Below are 17,828 nucleotides of genomic sequence, written 5' to 3'. Positions count from 1 at the left end.
CGTCCCGGAAGGCGGAAGCGCCTGACGGCAGCTTTCCGGTGGTGGGAAAGTGAACGAAGCCAGAATCAAAGCGGCGCATCTTAAGGAAGGTGGGGTTCCTGTGGAAGAGGGAAGGCAGGCGACTGGATAGGGTCTGGCTCGGGAGGCCGGCAGAGCAGCAGCTGCAGAAGCAGGCAGCGGCAGAGAGGGCATGGTGTCGGGAGGCGCCGAGAAGGAGGCGCAGTCCGTCCCTCCCAGGGTTAGTGAATGAGGCTCTCCGCCCGGGCTAGCCCGGGGACTGTGCGCTGCGGGTCCCAGCATGAGTGCGGGCCCCGGCTGTGAGCCCTGCACTAAGCGACCCCGCTGGGGCGCCGCTGCAACTTCTCCGCCGGCCGCCTCGGACGCCCGGAGCTTCCCCGGCAGGCGGAGGCGCGTCCTCGATCCCAAGGACGCTCCGGTGCAGTTCAGGGTCCCGCCGTCCTCGTCAGGCTGCGTCCCGGGGCGGGCGGGACCGCACAGAGGCAGCGCCACCTCGCTTGGTACGTGGGGAAATAAAGCTCTTTGTCCTTCGCCTCGGCCCAAACCTCTTCTTGGTCTCTGAGGAGCCAGGGACTCCAGCACCGCTCCCCCCCGCCACCCCGCGCTTTTCTGGTCTTATGTGCACCACTCTGAACTCTGAGGTCCCCTTGCTGAGCCACCAAGGCTACTACTGGGAGAATGGGGCCGGATTTTTCCCGTGGCGATTGGTGGTGTGAGAAACCCTGACGAGCAGTCACTCACAGGGAGGGAAGTGGTAGGATACTCCGCTTGTTTCCTTTCTTCGGGTTTGACTGAGAAATTGCCTTAGTCGTTAAGGAGGTTTAATTGTGTATGTGACGCTTCAGCCTCTAGATGGAAAGAAAGCTGCAAAGAAAATCACAGCTTATCTCAATTTACATTCTAAGTTCCTGGGTGCAGAGCTATTATTCTTAGCTTGCATTATGCTTGTTTCTGGTGTACAGTGTTGAACAAAAGTAACTTTGTTTCTGTCTTCATACCCTAAAATCTATCAAGAGAGATAGACAATTAGGGAAGTTAACATAATAAAGGGTAATGGATGTTCCAATTCATGAAGGAACGGAGCGTTATGGTAGAAGTCAGGTGTACCTAATCCAGTTTGTGGGCTCAAAGGTAATCTCCCAGCCAGAAGATAAGAGCCTTATTCCAAGAACGGAAGAGTGATGAGTTAGCTAGAGGAAGAGAAGTTAATGAAGTGATCCCAAAGTGCAGCTGATTCATATTGTCAGCAGGGGAGAGTAGTGAGAGATGAGGTTGCAGAGAGGTAGGCAAAGATCAGATCATACTGGGCAATGCTAAGGGTTTTGAACTTTATTTCTAAGGGCAATGTGAAACTATTAAAGGGTTTCAGTAGGGGAGTAACTTGACTGGATATATATTTTTAAAATATATGTATATTTATTTAAAAATATATATTTTAAAGGTCCTTGTGGCTGGTGTGTGGAAAATGAATGGATTGAAAGGGAGCAGAAGTGCAGGCCCAAGATAGTTAAGGAGTTAGTCTAGATGGGAGATAATGATGGTTAATAGTTGGTTGCAGGCAGTAGGCAGGAAAGGGGAAAAGTGGATGGATTTAGGAGGGAATGGGTTATGTGGGTTTGTACCTCATAAGAAATATATCTGTGCTGGAAATACAGGTTTGGGAGTTATTGTCACATACACCATAATTGATACGATGGTAGTAGATTAGATAGTATAAAGCATGTAGTGAAAATAAAGGCGACCTAGGACAGACACCACCATGTAAGAGTAGACTGAAGAGAAGCAGCCAGAGAAGTAGGAGGAAAGCCTGCTTTTGTTGTGTCATGCAAGGACGGGGGCATTTCAAAAAGTATGTGTTGGTCAGCAGTATAAGAGAATGGGCACAGGTTAGGAAGTCCTCTGATGAATGGTGTACACTTAGTTCTCTCAGGACTTAGAGGCAATGAGGAGCAGACCTGCACTTAGTATTGAAGGATGAGCAGGATTTGCTGTATAAACCAGGGAGAGAAAAAATTATATAGGCAGAGGGAACGGCATGTACAAAAGGTGGCTTGACAGGAGACCAGAATGACAAGACTCAGCTGAGGCTGGGAAGGGGAGCGAGAGCTTATTTATGGACAAACTCAAGTGCCATTTCAAGGAGTTTGGACTTGACCTGTGGTTAACGGGGAGCCACTAAAAAGCTTGTAAGAAAAGGGATATCATTTGGTTAATATTTTAGAAAAGATGGCTTAGGCAGTGATCTTTGGACCTTTCTGACTGCAACCCACGGTATAAATTTCACTTGGTACACAGAGTAAGCAATATATATATATATATATCTCCTGGTAAATAGGTCATGTTTATAACAAACAAATGTTTCATGAAATAATACTTTACTATGTATGCTGCATTATCATGTTGTCTGTATTATTTCATTAAAAAATGTTGGTCATTTGTAGTTTGTGAAATGCTGGATTAGAGAAAGTCAAGACTGTAGACAAGGAGACCAGTTGCAGGAAACAAATGCAGTTGCCCAGTGAGTGATGTAACTGTTCTTTGAATATTGGTGCTATTTTGAAGATGGGGAGGAAGGGATGGGTTTAAGATTTAGGATGTAGATTTCAGAGAACTTGTTGAAGGAGAGTGAAGGGGAGGGGAACTAAGGGTGACCTCCAAGTACTGTATCTGACTTCTGTAACAGGCTAATTTGTGGTCCTATTAAATTTATTTGCATGTAAAGGAGAAGGAGTGAGTTGGGGGGGGGTCTGTCAGTCCTCACTAATTGGATCTTTTGATTTTCAGAAGAGGGAGTGAATTAATACTTGGGCTGTACTTGTGCATGTGTGTAAATGTTTTCTGTATACCTGGCACAGGACACCAATTAACAAAATGTTCAAAATCTAAATTTGTATCAAAATCTATTGTTTGAGATTTTCGAATTCTTTTAGGAACTTGGTATTTAAAATGTTTATATATAGTTATCCTAGAAGTGAGATAGGGAAATGGATATTTATTCAGTATCTTTAAATTTTGTGTTATTTATCTTCCTGGGCATATTTCTTATACTGATTGAAATCTGCAAATCCGCATATAGGCAGAACTCAGCATGCTATTCACCCTCTGATGGGGAATGGTTTATCCAGTTGTGTTGCTGTAGGAGCTCCCCTTTTCTGCCTGTTATAACTACCTAGAGTTTCTTTCCTCGCTCCAGGGATGATCTGAGTGTAGGTCAGTGGTGGGTGGGTGGGAGACTGGAGCTGCCTTGTCCCCCATCCCCCTTATCATTCTTTCAGCTTCGGTGCTGTCAAAAGCACCTTCAAACCTCTTTCCTCACCTCAAAACTCTCCCACTGTCCATCGCTCTTAGGTCTCACCACACCCTTCCTTCCCATGCCTTATCTTGCTGCTGCTGGAGGAAAGAGGCTTTTTGTGAAGGTGAGGGTGTTCCTTTAAATGCAGGTGAATTTTACTGCATTTTGTGCCTTTTGCCGGTATCTCTAGCACCTAATTGAATGATTTGCTCATTGAAATTTGCTGGTTACTGAGTGAGGTTACTTATGAGATTATGTAAATGGTGTGAAGTCAGAGTAAAGTTGGAGAACGACTGATCTCAGTGAAAAAAGAGATTGGGTGGAAATGTTGATAGAGAATACATTTGTTGAGTTTCTGCTTTGTGAGACTGGGCACAATATTTTCTCTCATTGATCCACATAAGCCTTGGAAATAGGTATTGTTAACCCCATTTTGCAGGTGAAGAAATAAAGGCTTAAAGAAATGAAGTACATACTAGTAAGTGACTGAGCAAAGAGCTCAGCCCAGGATTTTGTTTGACTCCAGATCTCGTATCTATTGATATTTCATCACCTTCTATTGCCTCCCTTTTTGTTTGCTGTGATTACTTCTAGTTAAAAGAAATTCCTCAGAACCCAGGACACATCATTTCATGCTTACTTCAGGAATCAGAGGGGGTACAACGGATACAGTCCTGTGATGTGTTGTGAAAGAAACCTTTTGAAGCCAGAAGTAGTGGTATTGGAAAGAGAAGTAGGCTGTCCTTTCTCTGGGGCCATCGGAAGGACTGAGGACCATTTTATTAGCAGGAAATGTCAGTTCCTCACTTCTTGCTTCTCCTCCTTCACCCTGTTCTCAGGCTTCAGGAATTATAATAGGAAGCCTGAAGCTAGAGAGAGAACACATTCTCAGCGTCAGAGCTGCAGGAGGGAGACCTCTCCTTCAACTACACTGGAACACTCTTCCTAGCTTTTTAGGAAATGATGTTGCATGCACTTTTTTAGGTTCTGTAGACTTGTCATCATAGTGCCATGCTTCATGTGTGTTATAGGAACCTAGCCATTGCATACCATTGAATCTTTACATTTATGGAAAAAGGTATTTTAAATTCTACACTGACCCAAAAAATGAATTTTTTGGCTCATTGCTGATTTGTACTTTGAGGATTTTCTATACTTGCTGTGTTTGATATAAGGAAATTAAATAGAGAAGATGGAACTGTAGAAAAAGTCTCAGAACCAACTGGATCATCCTCTTACTCCCTCGTGACCGAAACTAATTTTTTCTCTGAAGCCTGATTTGCTGTAGAAGTAGTAACTTAATAAAGTCACGAAAGTAGTGGTGTTTAACAAGAAATATCAAATGTATATATAATTTTTTGTGAAAGAAATGATTTTTAAAATGCTAATAAAAGATTTTGTGGAAAGTATAAATTATATGGCACTCAAATGCAGTGGTAAATAAATTGTTGATTTTCATGTATTTGGGATGGCATCTCATGTTATGGTGTTTGAGGGGACATAGGTAAATAAGAAGAGTTTATGACCTAAGGTACCTAGATTCTTACATTGCAATTTAGACAGTAGTTGAGAATGTTCAAGATTTTCTTATACTAAAATGTTATATACATGTAATCCATATGCAGTACGTTAAATTTTGAAAGCATGCTTAAATTTCTAATGTTTATATAAATTGTGGCTTGAATTTATTTATGTTACATGTCCCTCACTGAACCATCAATTCTACTTTTGCTACTGTCTGCTGGTCATTTCTGTATAGTTATCTTTTTGGCATTTCAAATTTAGTGTGTTCAGTATTGACCCAATCATATTTTCCCCCTAAATCCAGTTCTTTTATATTCTACATTTCTATTTAATGTTGTCATCATCTTTCAAGTCTCAAGCATTAAAGCTTAGTGTCATCTTTAACTTCTCCTATCATTGTGAGGTCTGTAATGACTCTCACTTCTCAACTTTTTATTCTCTGTCCTTACAAGGACTATTTTTAGATCTTGACCAGTAGTTCTTCAACCTTGCTGATCATCAAAATCATTTTTTGAAAAAAAAAATACAGATTCCAGCTTCCCTCATACCTCCATCATCACATATAGATTTTGATTCAGAAGGTCTAGGTGTGGCCCTTGGATCCATTTGTTGTCAGCCTCCTGATGATTCAGATGGTTTGGGAACCACTGACCTAGACCAATACCTTCCTCACTGGCTTCTACTGACAGGCTGTTCCTTCTTGCCCCTTCACATCTGCCCTCCAGGCTATGTATCCTGCCTGACTTGGAGCCTCCTAGATTTGAACTCTGGCATTATAACTCTGAGTGTGACTTTTGACACTTTTTTGTACCTCTCTTTGTGGGTTGTTCGGGGATCTCTATGATATGGTCCTAGCTGACTTCTCAACCATGTGTTCTGTTGCTTTCTTTATATTTTTCTGCCATTGGTTCCGTTGCTTCTGATTTTCCCTTTATGTGATGACATGTTTATTCTTCAAGACACAGTTCAAGCACTACTTATCAGATGATCCCATTTACTTCAGTTCCCTAAAGTAGTCTTTTCCTCAGAAATATCTTAATTTCTTATCAGGATCTTTTATATTTATTTTATTTTTTAAATTTATCATTATTATTATTTTGGCCATGCTGCACAGCTTGCAGGGTCTCAGTTCCCTGACCAGGGATTAAACCTGGGCCATGGCAGTGAAAACACCAAATCCTAATCACTAGACCACCAGGGAACTCCCTCAGCATCTCTTTTGATACTAATGATAATTAAGAACTAATATTTACTGAACATATATCAGATAGTGCCCTAAGCACTTTGCAATGGTTATTATTTAATTTAAACCTCACAATAACCCCAGGAGAGATACTATTAATTTGCATGTTTACTAATAAGGAATCAGAGACACAGAGAAATGGCTCTTCACAAAGTCATACAGGAATCCAGTAGGGGGGCCAGGATTTGGATCTAGGTAATCTGATTTCAGAGCATGTACTCTCATCCATTAGGCCATACCAATTCTTTTAGGGTCTGGTCACTTTCTCTTCTATGCCAAATGTATTATCTCCCATTGCCTGAGTGGGGAAGGAGTGATTAATCGTTGTTTAATCCACAGAACCTGTCATAATGCCTTACATGCATATATGCTGCTATAGGTATTTTCTCTTTGAAGGTATGCATGCACATACATTAATTTTTTTTTTTTTTTTTTTACAGTTTTCAAACAGAAGACTATTACCAGTTGGATGGACACGAAAGGACTCAAGACAGCTGAATCAGAAAGGTAAAGAACCATGCCTATATAGAGAAATGAATAACATGATATATGGATGTTTTATTGTGCTTCATGCTGTTTTCTCTTCTTTTTGCTTTCCCATTTTTCTTTATCTACATTTCAGTGAAAAAATAATAATTTTTTAGAGTCTCCTATGTGCCAGGGGTGGTCTAATATACTTGAGATACAGAGATGAAAGAGGAATAGTCTCTGTCTTTAAGATACTTATAGTGTAGTGATGCTGACAGACACCAAAACACATGATGATTACATGGTGTGATCAATGCAACAGTAAAGGTTTAAACAAGGTACAGTGGTGGTTAACATATAAAACAGACAATCAGCTTTACCTTTACAGGAAAGACTGCACAGGAGGTGAGTGAAGTTTAACACTGCACTGTGGCAGGTGTTTGCCAGGCACACAGTTGGGGAAAGGGCATTATAGGCATATGTGCAAAGACATGGACCCATGAAAGAGCATGCTGTATGCTCAGGTAATCACAAGTAGTTTAATTAATGCTGTGACATTGTAGGAGTGTGTTCAGGTAAGTGATTTTTTGCGTCATAACTTCTTTCTGTTGTATCATAAGTTCTGTTGTATCATTCTTTCTATTCTTTTGTAGTTTGCATAGTAAAGAAAACAACAACACAAGAGAAGAATCCATGATGAGTTCTGTACAGAAAGATAACTTTTATCAACATAACATGGAAAAATTAGAAAATGTTTCTCAGCTAGGTTTTGATAAATCACCAGTTGAAAAAAGTACACAATATTTGAACCAGCATCAGACTGCAGCTATCTGTAAGTGGCAAAAGGAAGGGAAACATTCAGAGCGGCTTTTGGAAAGTGAACCTCCAATAGTAACTCTGGTACCAGAGCAGTTCAGTAATGCTAACATTGATCAGTCACCCCAAAATGATGATCACAGCGACACAAATAGTGAGGAGAGTAGAGATAATCAACAATTTTTGACACCTATAAAGCTTGCGAATGCAAAACAGACAACAGAAGATGAACAGGGTGTAGAAGCCAGAAGCCACCAGAAGTGCAGCAAAGCTTGCCATCCCGCCGAAGACTGTGCAGGGTGTCAGCAGGAAGAGACAGACGTGGTGCCAGAGAGCCCCTTGTCAGATATCGGCTCTGAGGATGTTGGTACTGGACTGAAAAATGCCAACAAATTGAGTAGACAAGAAAGTAGCCTAGGAAATTCTCCTGCATTTGAGAAAGAAAGTGAACCCGAGTCACCAATGGATGTAGATAATTCCAAAAATAGTTGTCAGGACTCAGAAGCAGATGAAGAGACAAGTCCAGGTTTTGATGAACAGGAAGATAGTTCCACCCAAACAGCAAATAAACCTTCAAGGTTCCAAGTAAGAGAAGCTGACACTGAATTGAGGAAACGGTCCTCTGCTAAGGGAGGTGAGATTCGATTACATTTCCAATTTGAAGGTGAGAGTCGCGCTGGAATGAGTGATTTAAATGTCAAACTACCTGGAAGTACTTCTAGCCTGAATGTAGAGTGCAGAAATTCTAAGCAACATGGGAAAAAGGATTCTAAAATCACGGATCATTTCATGAGAATGCCGAAAGCAGAGGACAAAAGGTAATTTTTGCCATCAAGAGTATCTTCAGTAGTGTAACATGTTTTATAATTTTGTAAGGGGGGTTTAACAAAGTTATGGTTTACACTGAAGCAAAGAAATAGTTGTCTTTCTTGTTAACTATTTATGCTAAACTTAAACCTAGGTTCAAAATGTTAAATTCTAAAAATCCCAGAAACAGAAAACGAGAAGTAAATAAATAATCAGACTTTAGTTTCATGAACTTCCTTCGGAGATTTATGGGAATTACTAGAACATAAATATGATAGTAACTGCTGTTTTCTTAGGCCATTGTATATGCACCTTCTCTAATGCTTTAACAGGCAGGCAGGTGTTATTGTACTCACTTCACAAATGAGAAAATTGAGATTTGGGTTAGAGAATTCACTGAAATTATGTAACTTGTGGGTGGTAAAGCTGGGATTTAAATCCCAGTCTGATTACAAAAAAAATGTAAATGTAAAAATTTTATTTATGCAATTATCCCATATGATATCGTAAAGCCTACTCCATAATTTTTGTGATCTTTTATGGCAAGCATGCCATAGTAAGTTCACTTCATTGAAAATTACTGTCTAGAGTCCTGAGAAGTAGCTGATACTGTGAATCATGACTCATTTGGCAGTGTACATATTTTTACATGGTCCCTTTTTTCAGAAGGTGGTTTACGTGTGTTTGGAAATTCCTTCCACAGAGTATTGAAAATAAGCTCTTGGGTTTTACTGTAAACCTTATAAGGTTTTTTTGTTGTTTTGTTTTGTTTTTTTCTAAATACCAAGGAGAAAGAGCAAGTTTGGCACATTTTAAACAATAACGTTCTGGGTAAGTTTTTTCACTTGTGTATCTAAGTAAATTTAAACGGTTAAGTGGTTTGTGACTGAATATATTTGTTTTGATCTTAGAAAAGAACAGTGTGAAATCAAACATCAAAGAACAGAAAGGAAGATCCCTAAATACATTCCACCTCACCTTTCTCCAGATAAGAAATGGCTTGGAACTCCTATTGAGGAGATGAGAAGAATGCCAAGGTGTGGGATCCGGCTGCCTCCGTTGAGACCATCTGCCAATCACACAGTGACTTTTCGGGTAGGTGTTACCTCTTACCTATAAAGAGAGAAGATGCTAAGTCTTAATTTATTATGATACTTATAAATGTGAAAAACAGACCAAAGCATAGAAAGTGCTTCTCTTTTCTGCATATATAAAGTACTGAGAATTCTACAGGATGGAGAAATATAATGATAGCTTACTTAACACGGTACTTAATAAATCCATAAGATGAATCATTGTTAGCTGGTGAGGAAATTGAATTTTTCTGTATTTTTAAGAAAATTTATTGGATTTAAAAAAAAATTCAATTGACAATATTTATTGAGTACCCACTACATGTTAGGTACTAAAATTCAAAGTTGTATGTGGTTCAATATCCTCAAATCATTCTTCAGTTTTACCCTCTTTTCTGAGCTTTAGATTCTTCTAGACATCTCCATCACTGTCCCACAGGTATCTCAAACTCAACATTTTTAAAACAAACCTTATTTTAAAAAATTGTGGTTATATATATACCATCTTAACCATTTTTAAGTGTACATTTCAGTGGCATTCAGTCCATTCACAATGTTGTGCAACCATTACCACTATTCATTTCCAGAAATTTTTCATCTTCCCACACAGAAACTCTACCTACTAAACAATAACTTCCCATTCCTAACTAACCCCTGGTAACCTCTTTCACACTGTCCATGGGTTCTTTTTTTTAAAAACAACAACAACAACAACTTTATTGAGGTATATAACATTAACCCATTTTAAGTACTCAATTCAGTGATATTTAGTTAATTTTTTAAAAAATTTTATTTATTTATTTTTGGCTGCGTTGGGTCTTTGTTGCTTCGCATGGGCTTTCTCTAGTTGCAGTGAGTGGGAGCTACTCTTTGTTGCGGTGCTCAGCCTTCTCATTGTGGTGGCTTCTCTTGTTGCGGAGCACGGGCTCTAGGTGCGCAGGCTCTAGTAGTTGTGGCACAGGGGCTCAGTAGTTGTGGCTCACGGGCTCTAGAGCGCAGGCTCAGTAGTTTTGGCACACGGGTTTAGTTGCTCCGTGGCATGTGGGATCTTCCCAGACCAGGGCTCGAACCCCTGTCCCTCCTGCATTGACAGGTGGATTCTTAACCATTGTGCCACCAGGGAAGCCCATATTTAGTTAATTTACTGACTTAGGCAACCATCACCATAATCCAATTTTAGAAGATTTCTACTACTCATAGAATAGTTTTAAATATTCACGTCTTGGGAATTCTCTGGTGGTCCAGTGGTTAGGATGGTTAGGACTCAGCACTTTCACTGCTGTGGGCCTGGGTTTGATCCCTGGTCAGGGAACTAAGATCCTACAAGCCGTGTGGCATGGCCAAAACAAAAAACAAAAAAACCCCATAGAGGATTAAATATTCATCTCATTTATTAGTCAGACTCTGTATGAGATTTCACAGGGGCTACTTAAACAAAATCCCTTTTCTTGTACAACTTAGTCTACATGTGATTAAATATTTTGAAGTGTAGAATTTATTAACATAGGTAGCAGCAACATTGAGCAGGGTGGTGGGGTTTGACTGAGCTCCTAAAGATGAGCAGAAATTTCTGAGGTGGAGTTAATTTAGTAAGGCAAGGGAATTCCAGACAGATACATAACCTGTATAGGAAAAGGCTGTGTAGTTAAAAACTATTTGTTTTAGAAATGAAAAACAATTGATTTGCTAGAACTGAGAATTTGGATGGGAAATGGTGGAAGAGAAGACTTGAAAGGTGGATTGGGTCCATATTGTAGAGGGCTTCAGGTGCCAGGAACTGGACTTGAGTCTATAAGAATTGGAACTCATTAAAATGTCTGTGTAGACAAGAGTTGTACTGTATGTATAGCAAGATTGATCAGACAGGTATAGGTAAGGAAAACTGAAGTGAGGATGCATTGGAAACAGGGGAAGGTAATGTAAGAGCTCAGATAAGAGATGAAAAGTAAAGAAACAATAATTATCAAATTGTGCTGCATGGAAGTGGTTCAGGGGTTCTTTTGAAATTGACTCACATTTCTTTTCTAAATTATATTTTTAGCTATGGAAAACCTGTAGTAAAAGAACTAACAAATGCACTCAAATTTTAAAATGCTTGATACCGTATTTTAACCAGCAGATTTTACCAAGAGAACTCATTTTTATGCAGCTCATAGAATCGAGGTTGTCTTGCCACTGCTGTTTGACTGAAGAATTTCCTTAAGCATCAAAATAACAGTTAAAAAAGGTTACCATTTGCAACTATTTTGGTGTGTGAATAGGATTTTCTTAATACTGGATAAGAGCTATAAATAGTAGGTTGATATAAGCTTTAGCTGTCATCTCTAACTCCTGATTTCAGATTTTATAGTCCTTAAAGTAGTCTCATTGCTATTGATGTTAGAGTATGTAAAGTTACTGTAAAAATTATATTTATTTAAATAGCTTATGTTTAAATATAATGATTTTGTATCAGATTTCTTAGGGAAAAAAAGAGTTCTGCTGTTTAAAAAAGTTTGGAAATAACTGAGACAGGGTAATAACCGTGGGAATAAAAAAGAATAAATGCTTGCATTGTTTTGAGGTAATATTGATAGGACATGGTGAATTCTTAAGTATGGGTGATAAGGGAAAAGGAGGCATTGCTAATGTGTGTAAAATTAAGAAAAGACTTGGATGACTGACAAGATGTTAATGGTGAAGATTTGGAGAAAAGGTTGATCGAGGGAAGTAAGTGATATTTTGACTTTTCCTGCTTCCTCTCTCCCACTACCCACAAAGAAAACCTGAAGCATCTTATACCATCATTACTTAATCTCTGTAACTACTGTTTATTTATTGTTAGATATCCAATGAATTTATAAAAGTTTTATTTTATTACAAAAGTAATATAGGCTCAATGGAAAAAAAGAAAAAAGCAACTGTTATGTGAAAGTGAATACCTCAGAAAACCCAAGTGTCTCTCAGTCCTATTCCCAGAGTTTAACAATTTGGTGTATTTTCTTCTAAATTCTTTTTCCTGAATATGGTAATATGATATATGTATAATTAATAGTTATTAGATAGACAGTCCTTAGTTACATTTCTAAGATGCCAGATATTAATAGTTACAGAAGTTGAAGTAATAAAGTAAAGCTGATATTTAGCATTAGAAATGTAAGGCAATCTGAAATTGCATGGACATAATAGTCAGTGCTTGATTATCTGTAAATGCATGCATGCACACACATTCACACACCAACATGTACACACATAAGGCAAACACATGTAGGTGCATGCACTACACACATGCACACACACATTTAGACAGACAGACATCCAAAGCATATTCTTATATATATGTTCCCCTGTGTGTGAACCTCTACTGGTACCTGTTTTTGTCACCTCAGATTACATGGAACATCTTTACAGAATCACTTTTGGGATCCTCATATGGAGGTGAAAATACTTTTGGCATGATTGATGACTCAGCCACTTTTGACCATTCTTTATTCTTTCCTCCTTGGAATATTCTCATCCTTTGGATTCCTTGACACTATATAATCGTGATTTTCTTCCTACCTCCTTAAGCCACTTCTTATGTTCCTTTTAGCTTTTTTTCTATATGTGGCCCTTAAATGGTCGTTGGAGTTCCCCAAAGCTTTTTCATAGGTCCTCTTATCTTCTCCTTCTCTCTCGGGGTAGTCTTATACACACTCATGGTTTTAATGGTTATCTATATAAATGGCCTATAAATTTATTTATCTTGGGTTGCAGACTTTTTTTTTTTTTAATGAAATTACACTTATACTGGGTCTTTATTTATTTATTTATTTTATTTTTGGCTGTGTTGGGTCTTCGTTTCTGTGCGAGGGCTTTCTCTAGTTGCGGCAAGCGGGGGCCCCTCTTCATCACTGTGCGCGGGCCTCTCACGATCGCGGCCTCTCTTGCTGCGGCACAAGCTCCAGATGCGCAGGCTCAGTAGTTGTGGCTCACGGGCCCAGTTGCTCCACGGCATGTGGAATCTTCCCAGACCAGGGCTCGAACCCATGTCCCCTGCATTAGCAGGCAGATTCTCAACCACTGCGCCACCAGGGAAGCCCGGGTTGCAGACTTTTAATGAAGCTGCCTATTTGACAGCAGCTTTCCCTTTTCAAGGCTATTCCCTTTTCTTGTTTCTTCTGCCTTTTCCTACTTCTTTTTATCCTTTGGAGTTGAGCTCAATTGCTACTTCCTCGAAGCCTTCCCTAAGCTTACCAGATAAGTTAAAATTGTCTAGAAAGGTTCTTATGACACTATGAACCTCTCATTTATAGCGTCTTACATTTGAAATTTTGTATTTATTTATGTGATTATTTGATGATCTACAGTGAAATTCTGATTTATGGTATAGCATGGATGAACCTTGAAAACATTATGCTAAGTGGGAGGCCAGGCACAAAAGGTCACATTTTGTATGATTCCATTTATATGAAATGTCCAGATTAGGCAAAATGTAAAGCTATTTTGTTTTAAAATATCTTTTTCCTCAAACATTTACTTAATGCTTATTGTAAGTAGCATGTGTATATATATGCATACATATACACACATACGTACGTATACATATGTGTGTATATTTACATATACAGTTGACCCTTGAACAACTCGAGGGTTAGGGGTGCCAACCCTCTGGGCAGTCCAAAAGCCAAGTATAACTTTACAGTTGGCCCTCCGTATCCGAGTTTCCACATCCACAGATTCAATCAACTGCTGATTGTGTGGTACTGTAGTACGTATTCATTGAAAAAGATCGTTGTATAAGTGGACCCATGCAGTTCAAACCCGTGTTGTTCAAGGGTCAACTGTATGTATGTAAACACTTATACGTATTAGAAACACATATGTCAGGCTCTGTTGCAAATATTCAAAATACAAAGTTCATATAATTACTATTCTCAAGAAGTTTAGAGTCTAGTGGGGGAAGGGAAAAAAGTGTGCTCTAGTATGATAATGATCTAATAAAACGAGAGAATACACTTACTGCCTATTAGAAAGTTTTTAAAGACTTCTTAGAGGAAATGAAGATTGAGCTGAGTCTTGAAGATCAGAATAGATGTTTACCCAGATAGTGTTTGCAGTAAGAGAGGATGTTAAAAACTGAAATCATTTAGAATCAAAGTATAGGCAGAGGGGAGCCATTATAGGATTAGAAACTTGGGGATACTTTAGAAACATACTGTTATTCCCAAGTGGGGATAAGGGTTTTATGGGGGATGAATGTGTCTGGGAGTAGTTGGAGTTAGGGAGAGGGATAGAAAGCTGTTGCCAGAAATTCAGGCAATGAATAATGAGGACGGGGGACGGGGGGTGGGGGGCGGTTGGGGGCTGGATGGGATGAAGATAGAATGCCCAGGACATGGTGACTTGGAAACTGATTAACTGGAAGTAAGGAGGGGGAACAACTGAAAAAGACATGAGATTTCTTGCCTAGGAGCTGGTCTGTATTTTATAACATTTGCTTTGACTGCTTTCTTTGTATTATTTTGTACAAGAGATATGCCTAGTTTTTATGCACTTAACAGTTTTCTTGTATTTCAGGTAGATCTTTTGCGAGCAGGAGAAGTTCCTAAACCTTTCCCAACACATTTTAAAGATTTGTGGGACAACAAGCATGTTAAGATGCCTTGTTCAGAACAAAACTTGTACCCGGTGGAAGATGAGGTAAGAACAAAACTGAACAGAACTGATGTTCTTTTAGTCTCTGAAAGGTATTTTAATACTTGCTGTTTGACTTCTGATTCTACCATGTAAAAAAACTTGGAATAGTTTCCTCATGTTTTTCTTTTCCTTAAAGAATGGTGAGCGAACTGCAGGGAGCCGGTGGGAGCTCATTCAGACTGCACTTCTCAACAAATTCAGTCGACCCCAAAACCTGAAGGTGTGTTCTTCTGCTATTCTTGTCTCTTACATGTAGTTCTTAGAGATGGGCCCTGGTGTCCTCCCTCAGAGACATTTTTTGATCTTTAATAGACTCAGGTAACAGCATTATTTATATGCTAAGTGCTTGCTTCCTGAGGAACTCTCTTTAGAGACATTCTTGGTTTACACTCCATCACTAGGAAATGAGTAGAAGAATTGAGAGTTGTAAATGACTTGCCTGGAGCCACACAGAATAATTTGGAGAACCAGGAATAAGACCTCTGTTTCTTGATTCCCCATCCAGTTTCCTTTGGTCCTGGCTTCTGTTTTATTTTTGTTTTGGAATTATCATACTTCTGAAATGTCTTTAAAAGTAAATCAGGGAAGAATTATGACTTCAGCATTGTTTGCCCGAAGGGAAGCTGAGTTTCCTAATGATTAAAGTATACATTAAGCATTCTACTTTTTATTGCTCTTAATATAGCTTCTAGCAGTTTCATAATTTATTAATCTTATATTTTGGCAATAATTCAATTTTTGATTTAAAAAATATTTCATTTAAGACTGTAAGGGCAACCATTAGATTGTTTTTTTTAATATTTAAAATATGAGTGAGTATATGTTTATTTTTGGCACTATAGCCTTATGTAAATTTTTAAAGTTTTTATAACTATAAACAGATTTTTTTATACTTCTGTGAAAATGGGTTTCATTTTCTTTGAGAGACTTAATTTGTTGTGTACAGTTTCTCAGGTTTAATACTGTTGTTTTCATTTATTTATTGTTAACGAGTCCAAGCTCACTCTGCTCGCCTTATGACAGGCAAATAAATCAGGAGATGAGGTGTTGAGGCAAGGAATATGACTTTATTCGGAATTATTCGGAAAGCTGGCAGACCTAGAAGATGGCAGACTAATGTCTCCAAAAAAACCATCTTATCGGGGTTTGGATGTCAGTTTCTTTTATAGAACAGAGAGGGGGAGGAGATGAGGAAGTAAAGTAAAAAGGCCATAAGTTTTGCAAATATCCCCTGGAATGGCCAGCCTCGGGGAGGAGATGTGTTAATTTCTTCTTTCTTGCAGATATTCACAGGTGGACAGGGTCAGGATGCTTTCCTGAACAAAGGCACTTTGGTTTAACATTCAGACAGAGGGGCACGGTTCCCTGAGCCAGCCATTATGTATAGGCAGTATCCTTTTAGTGAACCAAAGCAGCTGGAAAGCAAAGGTTAAAGTAAAAGAAACAGATCCAACATGTAGTCAGATTTGGCTCTTCCCTGTTACATACTTACAAGTTATTCTTAAACTTTCTATACCTTTCCTGTCGCTCCTTTTTTTTTTCCTTAGCTCTTTTTTTCCTTAACATGAAAAACAGTGATAAGTTGTACCATAATATATTTTGAAAATTTTATTTCTTAGGGACAGTGTTTCTCAATCTTGTAATTCTTTTAAATGGGAGAAATTCTCAGGGTCTGCCAGACTTTACTTATTGTTAATATGTTAATTACGTATGTTTAAACGTAAAGCTAAATATAAACTCTTTATATTTATAGTATCCAGCTATATCAATTTGATTTTTTCCATTTTAAGCATTATGACCCATGATTTGAGTTGTGTTCATTATCACAGTCAAAACAATTTGTAATCAGCATTTCCTTTTTGCACAGATTTTTAAACACTGACCTGAGCCTTAAAATAGTATGCTGAGAAACTTAAAAAAAAATACTGTATAAAGAAAACATTCTTTGTTTTGTATTTACTACTTTTTTTTTTTTTTTTTTTTTTTTAACTAATCACAAACAGTTGGTGGTTGTTGGTAGAGGCAAAGATGGGATCCGTATGCAGAACATCAGCTTGCGAATAAGTATGATGGTGACCACTTTGGTCCAGGTTTTTATGACTTCGGCATTCCTATACTGCAGTGCATCTTAGGATCGCTCTCTCTCTCCACCATTTTTATGTATTTGAAGTACCAGCTTTCATTTCTACAGTGTGTTGTTTTTTGGCCTTTGTATTCATTCCAAAACCACAATTACATACTCACAAACACAAGCAGGCCAATCAAGAATACTATCCAGACTCCATTTGAAAAACACTGACTTAGGGCCTTCATGGCCTTACAAACAGGATTATTTAAGAATTTACATATTTTTTCTTTAAACACAAATGCAGAATAGTCATAGTGTTCTAAATTACATTGCTGCTTGCCTCTGTTAGCAATTCCTTAGTGCGCCATGATTACCTTAGGAAGGGGTAATTGCTTTAGTCTGAATTTCCCTTTCTTGTTTATTTTACGGTAGATTCAACAGAACAGTAATCCACCGAGATTTTCTTCTGTTTATGGTAATTGTTTCCTTTGCTGAAAGAACACTACGAGAGGAAGGGGGAAACATTAAATCCCTCTTATTGAATATAATAATATTTTTGCTGTTTTTATGCCATTTGATGTTGAATTAAGAGGGATTAGAGATGTTAAAAATGTAAAAAAGGAACAGTGTCCTCAAAAGTTGATCTACACTGTAATATTTCTATGAATAATGTGTCTGGTAATTTGCAAAGAATGAACTTCTTTCTGCTTTAGCTCATTGTGCTTATTATGAATTATGAACTGAAAAAAAGTCACTCAGCTAAGAATACTGTATAGAGTAGCATCCAGCTTTTCTGGTGATAGGAGATCTCATGGTGGACTACTTCTGAGACTTGAAGACTGAAGTAAAAGTAAATGTTAG

General features: G+C 38.5%; 1 protein-coding gene across 4 annotated transcripts in view; it reads left to right on the top strand.

The window, feature by feature from the left end:
• The first annotated feature begins 32 nt into the window (after positions 1-32).
• PARG (poly(ADP-ribose) glycohydrolase) overlaps positions 33-17,828 on the top strand; it is a 110,072-nt gene continuing 92,276 nt past the window's right edge. For 2 of the 4 annotated variants that reach the window (XM_068548047.1, XM_068548051.1), the window contains exons 1-6: positions 48-518; positions 6,518-6,584; positions 7,199-8,179; positions 9,080-9,267; positions 14,784-14,902; positions 15,036-15,119. In XM_068548047.1, coding sequence (XP_068404148.1) covers positions 299-518; positions 6,518-6,584; positions 7,199-8,179; positions 9,080-9,267; positions 14,784-14,902; positions 15,036-15,119 — 1,659 coding nt within the window. In that variant the 5' untranslated portion in view covers positions 48-298. Of the gene's footprint in view, positions 519-6,517; positions 6,585-7,198; positions 8,180-9,079; positions 9,268-14,783; positions 14,903-15,035; positions 15,120-17,828 lie in introns of all 4 variants that reach the window. The other 2 variants (XM_068548048.1, XM_068548050.1) reach the window with 2 other exon arrangements.

Source organism: Eschrichtius robustus, chromosome 7, assembly GCF_028021215.1.
Source record: "Eschrichtius robustus isolate mEscRob2 chromosome 7, mEscRob2.pri, whole genome shotgun sequence".
Lineage (NCBI taxonomy): Eukaryota > Metazoa > Chordata > Mammalia > Artiodactyla > Eschrichtiidae > Eschrichtius > Eschrichtius robustus.
The sequence above is the reverse complement of the archived record's forward strand: the minus strand, read 5'-3'. Positions and strand labels throughout refer to the sequence as shown.